At 38.2% G+C, this 6209-nt stretch overlaps 1 protein-coding gene across 1 annotated transcript in view; it reads right to left on the bottom strand.

Annotated features, from left to right (window-relative positions):
- Positions 1 to 5831, bottom strand: part of DNAI3 (dynein axonemal intermediate chain 3) — a 35760-nt gene extending 29929 nt beyond the window's left edge. Inside the window, exons 1-4 of the mRNA XM_084851632.1 lie at positions 5696 to 5831; positions 3973 to 4014; positions 1372 to 1553; positions 162 to 266 (exon numbers count right to left, since the gene is read on the bottom strand). Of these exons, the coding sequence (XP_084707758.1) occupies positions 162 to 266; positions 1372 to 1553; positions 3973 to 4014; positions 5696 to 5831 (465 nt within the window). The remainder of the gene's footprint in view (positions 1 to 161; positions 267 to 1371; positions 1554 to 3972; positions 4015 to 5695) is intronic.
- Positions 5832 to 6209: the final 378 nt, after the last annotated feature.

Raw genomic sequence — 6209 nt, forward strand, 5'->3', positions numbered from 1 at the left:
ATGTAGATGTATAGATATTTCATAAATAAAGATAAATGCAATATTCGAATATAGTTCTTTTCACTTTATAACAATCTCAGCAACCTCTATTCATGAGACTGAATTTCTTGTCTATCAGGCACATGTGGAACAATATGCTAACATTTTTCAAAATGCCTTACATTTAAAATGCTTTCCTTGGCCTCTTCAGTCGCAATAATATAAAATATTTGTCCATATTTTAATTCTCTGTCAAAGACTAACAGAAGTTCTTCCCCAGGATAATCCTGTGTGAATACAAACAAATGAGAAGTTTTAAGTAGAAATAACTTCTACATCCAGCTAGGATTGATATTACTTTAATATTGATGGATTTGGGGATTTGCCAACTCCATTTTTTTGTCTAAAATGAACTGCTTTAGAGGTCCAGCTGCCCTTGAGCGTCTTCCTGCATGTATCCTTCTCCCTCTCATCACATACTATAATGCTCTCTGTCTACCCAGCCAGGGCCAGCTGAATTCTTTCTAGGTCATTCCTGCCTCTCTTACACTGAATAATATCAGCCAGCTTTGGGATTCTGCAGAAAGGCTAGACAGCTGAAGTTTCCCCCCAATTTATCTTCAACTCATTGGGTCCCCAGAACTTATCTAGTGCTCTACTTTGGGAATCTGTGAGGAAGATTTGTTGACATCTATTGTTTAACATTTCTAGGTCAAGCGGAAGAAGAAATAGTGAATCATACCAACTAATCAATGGAAAACAACAATTAAATATAAGAATGTGATTAACAGACTTTAAAACAAATGGAAGACTAAGTTATGGATACACAAGTTCAATTGCAAAAATCATGTAGATATATCAATAAAATGATAATTGAATATATCCATAAATACATACAGCCCATCTTATGGAAAACTTTTGAACAAGATGTCCTGATCTAAGATATTGTATACATGTTTATACAATAAAAAGCACTTAGAACTTGATTAGTGTAATCTGTTGGCATAACCAATAACTGCCATTTTTCAGAGAGAAGCTGACTTTGTTTCTGTCTACCTACTCAGAGTCTTACAAGTTATGACGACACTATTATATCTCAGATCCATGTCAACCACTCTCCAGTACTTAACACTGGTCCACCTTTCCATCCCTTTGCAATAATCAACTGCTCCATTTTCCCCACATGTAATAGAGGTTGGTGGTCTCTTCTGTAGCACATAAAATATTATAAACATCTTCTTTGTCTGCACTTTTGGGCTGCCCGTTTTAAATTGAAGTGCCCTGAATGCCATTAAAAGTCTTATGCAACCTAGGTTAAGTAAAGTTAAATAATCAGTTCACCGAGTTCCAGCAAAAAACCTGAGTACAGTATGCCCTAAAAGGGCAACTCACTAAGACAATTTTTTTGATAGGGTGGAAGTCAGAAATTGCAGCTCTTGTCTTCATATCATTAATGATGTCCTCTTTTTTCACAAGTTTGTGAGGATTTTCAGCTGTGACATCTACATCAGCACGGCAACTAAAAATTTCCTGTGTTTTCTCAGTAAGGACCAAGGGAAAGATTTCTGGGTGGCCTGAAAAAGTAACAATGATTTATTTAAAAAAAGCACCTCTACTTAAAAGACTCATAACGTTCTCAGTACAATCTCACAAGCAGTCTAAAATCTTCAGTGGATTTCTGAACAAGTATAACTGAAGTTTGTTTGTATCCTTAGAGCTATTACTGAAATTAAATAAGAGATTTTTTCACAGTGTTACCCTTGTTAATTCTCTTGACCCTATGTTCTTTCTATATTTACTATACGCTGCCTAAAACAAAAAAAATTGTTCAAGCAGTACCAAAAGTAAAGTCACAACCAGTCTTCCAATAACCCAAAACAAGAGTAATTTATCAAACAATTTGATGTGTCTTGCCTTATACTCCAAAAGAATTCTACACTCTGATAGAATTCTTTAATAGACTAGTTGTATGACAGGCAAACAGATTATGGACTTTTATGGATCCAATGATAATTATTCGATGTGATCTAAGGGGAAAACCTGGAAATGGTAACACACCAGCTGTGTGCAGCCAAGGACATATGTGGCACCCAGCTGGAAATTAATTAGAGCTCTGAATGTTTATGACTACCTTACTTGTTCTGCAGTGGATAGAACTTGCTCTCCTCTGTTTTTGGGTGCAAATCTGAGTTATGGGCTGGTAGATGTGAAATATCTCTCCTTCCTTAACATTCCCAAATATCGGCATACATTACTTTAGCAAGATTTAATGTCTTGCCCTCTGCTTTGTTACAAGGGAGGTTTCAGAAAACTAGCCTTTTAGATCGTATATGCCCATGTGAAAGGAATGAAATTGAATCAGTTATTCATGTTTTACTTCGCTGTTCCTTTTATATAGAGATTAGAGAGAAATTACTGTCTGATACTAGATCAGATATAAATGTATTTCTCTACTGTTTTAGGACAACAGAGGATAGGGACACAATCATGGCTTTTGCTAAATTCTTTTTGAATGCTATGAGAATAAGATCTCTTCAGAACTGATTTTACTGTATATTTCCTGAATATGTTTGTAGACTCTTTGTATTTTTGTATGTTCAAAGTCTGGTCAGTGGCCATAATAAAGATGATGATGGTAACTACCTTACTAAAAATCTGGCAAATGACGGCATGACAAAATTTACAAACTGTAGGTTTATTCCAATGTTTTTGTTCCATTCATGGAAAGATAATTCCACTCATGGTCCTTCTGTGAGCAGATTTAATGTCTTACCCTCTCCTTCAGTGAACAGAAGCCCTTCCATGAATGGAACAAAAAGTTTGGATCCAGCCCTATATTTATCCCATTATCATTAAAGGTGCAAGTTACTGGGACATAACTGGACTGTAAAACTCCCTGCCCTGGGAGGTACATCTCTGCTGATGTTTCAACATCTGGTTAAAACAGATTTGTTTCATTGTGCTTTTGGTTTACACACACAATGATGAAGTTGCCTTTTGTTATGTATTTTGGGGTATGAAGCTGTGCATTAGTTTAAGCACCAACAGCAGAAAAACCATTGTGCGACTGAAGTTATACAGTTATTTCTGTTTCTAAAAATGCATTTTAAATTACTGTTCTGAGCTGCCTTGAAGCTCTACTGTGTGGGGCAGAAAGGTGGGGTATAAATACATCAGTTAATAAATATTAAGCACCAGAGAAAGCTGAACCATCTTCAGAATGGCACACAATTATGTCAGTTTAGATTAGAAGGGCAGGCATATTGTCTGTTTCTAAAGCTGAATTAAATCAAAACTTGAGAATATTGATCAGTTTAGGTACATGCTTCGGGAAAGTCTTCATTCCCTTAATCCTTTTTAGAACTGACAAAACAATAAAATCCAATTCTCTCTCATCCAGAAATCTAAATCCCTCAGCAAGTGTCTATCACTTAATATGTTAAATTTGATAAATCCTACATTTATCCCTTAAGCCTTTTTTTCATTTCTGGTCCTCCACTGCACCTGCTCAACTACGGTTATTTATTAAAATCCTCAAAAAGATGAAAGATGTATGGCATGTTCAGCACTTTAGTGACAAGAATCCCCAAGAAATGAAGAGAAATTTACTGCATTTTTTTAACATACAGAATCTACCCACAGACCCACTGTAAGATCCACAAGTGGCCTATGAATTCTTACTTACTGCTAATGTGGGCAGTTCGTGGATTAACCCAGACAGTGAAGATGATTTTACACATAATAACAAATGCCTTACAGTTCCCTGCATCTCACCTCCTCTGGTGTTCTCCCTACTTATGAATCTCAGGTAATGTATCTCCTCCCTGTTACCATAAGTTTTAAAACGCTCGTATGTTTGTTTTATTTTCTCTACAGCCCCTTCTGCAGCTAATTAACAGGATTACTTCCCCCCACCCCCCACTTTACATTGTTTATGGTCTTCATGATTCTGCAAACTGTATATTCTTTAAAAACTGTCTGCGTAGAACTCACCCATGCTCGCCATAGATAGATCAGGTTCCTCATCTTTTTTAGCTGAAACGAGATAAAGTGGTCTTAATGTAAGAACATAAAAACAGCCCTGCTGAATCAGACCAAGACTCCATTTAGTCCAGTATCCTCAAAAGCGGCTAGCCAGAGTTCTCCAGGACTGGGAAGTCCACAAGGAGGGCATGAAACAACAACCCCTCTCCCATTGTCTTTCCCCCAACATTTGGTACTCACAGGTTATATTTCTGAGTTAAACTGCCTGAGTTTTCTTGTTTCCCTCTTCCTCCCTCATCCCCTTTTCCTTTTGTGTTGTGTCTTTTTTAGATGGTAAGACTGCAGGCAGGGACTGCCATGTTTTTAGCCTGTGTACAGTAGTTTTAGGCACTTTATAAATGATTATAATAATAAAAGAGGATGTATGTCTGTTCATCTCTCAGCGCGATAATGCCAAGACCATGAAGCCTGGACACCTGGAACGTGGCATGCATATTAATGGGACCCTAGGGGTGTACACCTCAGTGTTCTTTTATTTTTAAAATGCATTAATTAATTTAAATTAATTTAAATGTGTCCATGTGGTTGAAGCCTGCAGTAACATCTTCAGCCACTAGGGTCAGATTTCTCTCCATTAACCCTCTTTTAAAGCTACTAAAGGAGTAGCTGTCAACACACCCTGTAGCAGCAACTTCCATCATTTAATTGTGCATGGTGTGAAATACTATTTTCTTTTTCTAGTCCATTTCATTCTAGCATTATGACAGAAGGAGAAAAAATGACCTCTCTCCTAGTCATAAATTTACAGATCTCTATCATGCCCTCCCCACAGTAGTAATTCTTTTGTTGTTGTTGTCTGGACTAAAAAGCCCCAAATGCTTTAGCCTTCAGTTATTTGGAAGGCGCCCTAGCACTTTGATCATTTTGGTTGCCATTTTCATAGCCAGAGCTATTTCCACTTTTTCTCAGACAGGGTAATGAGAATAATACACACAATATCCCAATTGTGGCCAAAACATCACTTTATATAAGGGCATTATAATACTGGCAGTTACACTTTCAATCCTTTTTCTAATAATTCCCAATAAGGAGTTGGATCCTGAGAACTGTAAGCAGAAGGAAGCTCCTTGCCAGTGCAGTCCCCTGAGCTTTCCAAAGAACTGCTCCTGAAGGTGGGGGGACACCCCCTCCCCCCAGAATCATGCGGGATGGAGCATGAAGGGATGTAGTGGGGAAGAATTGTCCAAAATCACGTGAAGGCACCTGGCACAAGCTCTACTCCACTAATGCAAAGTGCCTCCACCCAATTTTGGCCACACACACACATGCACCCTGTTGGCAGCAGCCCTCACCATTCCAGAGGGTCCCCCAAGTCTTAGGAGTAGCTTTTCAAGAGGTGCAGGAAGCTGCAGTGGAGAGGAAGAGGTGGAAATGTCCCTTTCTACAAGCTTTCTTCTGCTTATGATTCTTGGGATGCAATCCACTTAATTTATCTTTTTCATACACTGCTGCACAATGAATTCAATTTTTTTCAGTAAGCACCTGAACTGCCTTAAGCTGATTTTTTTAAAATAAGAAAATGCTAGAGACAATCTTTGAAAATCTCCAAATACATAACATATTCATGTAAATGTTCATGTAAATACATGGAAACATCTGTGAAAGAAATATTGTTTGCATATATCCACTCATTGAAAGTATTGTTTCTTTAGTGTTGAAGTATTATTCTTACCGGCAGGTTTTGGCTTCCCTTTCGGTGACCCTTTCGGACTTCCCTTAGCTTTTGGTGTTCCTTTACCTTTACCTTTCTTTGCTGAACCACCACCACGTGGAGAACGGGATTGAGCAGGTACTGGGCTTTCAGACATTCTTCAGATTTTTGCCTGGAAAACAGACAACAAAAACGAATGCGAAATGAGTTAGAATTCAAGTGAATGCTTTTAACCCATTCTCTGGTATCATAACAGAGTTAAGTCCAATTGGTTATAATCAGGGATGGATACACCTTGTGTGCTACTGGGACTGAATGACACTTGTTAAGGGTTGGCCCAAGTCACTGTGCAGTTGAGCTCCACACCATTTCGTGGTGCAGTCCAAGAATTTGCATTCCAGAATTCCTTGCAATATTACAGAGGCTGCTGATTCACAAAACACTTTGGATTGAGCCTAGCCATGCCTGAACAATATGAGTGTCCCTCTGAGGCCCTGCACTGTTTCTTGGGACAGATATCTTGGGATGCATGCCC

Source organism: Heloderma suspectum, chromosome 4 (genome assembly GCF_057233095.1).
Source record: "Heloderma suspectum isolate Gila_16-S chromosome 4, 16-S_ref, whole genome shotgun sequence".
Taxonomy (NCBI): domain Eukaryota; kingdom Metazoa; phylum Chordata; class Lepidosauria; order Squamata; family Helodermatidae; genus Heloderma; species Heloderma suspectum.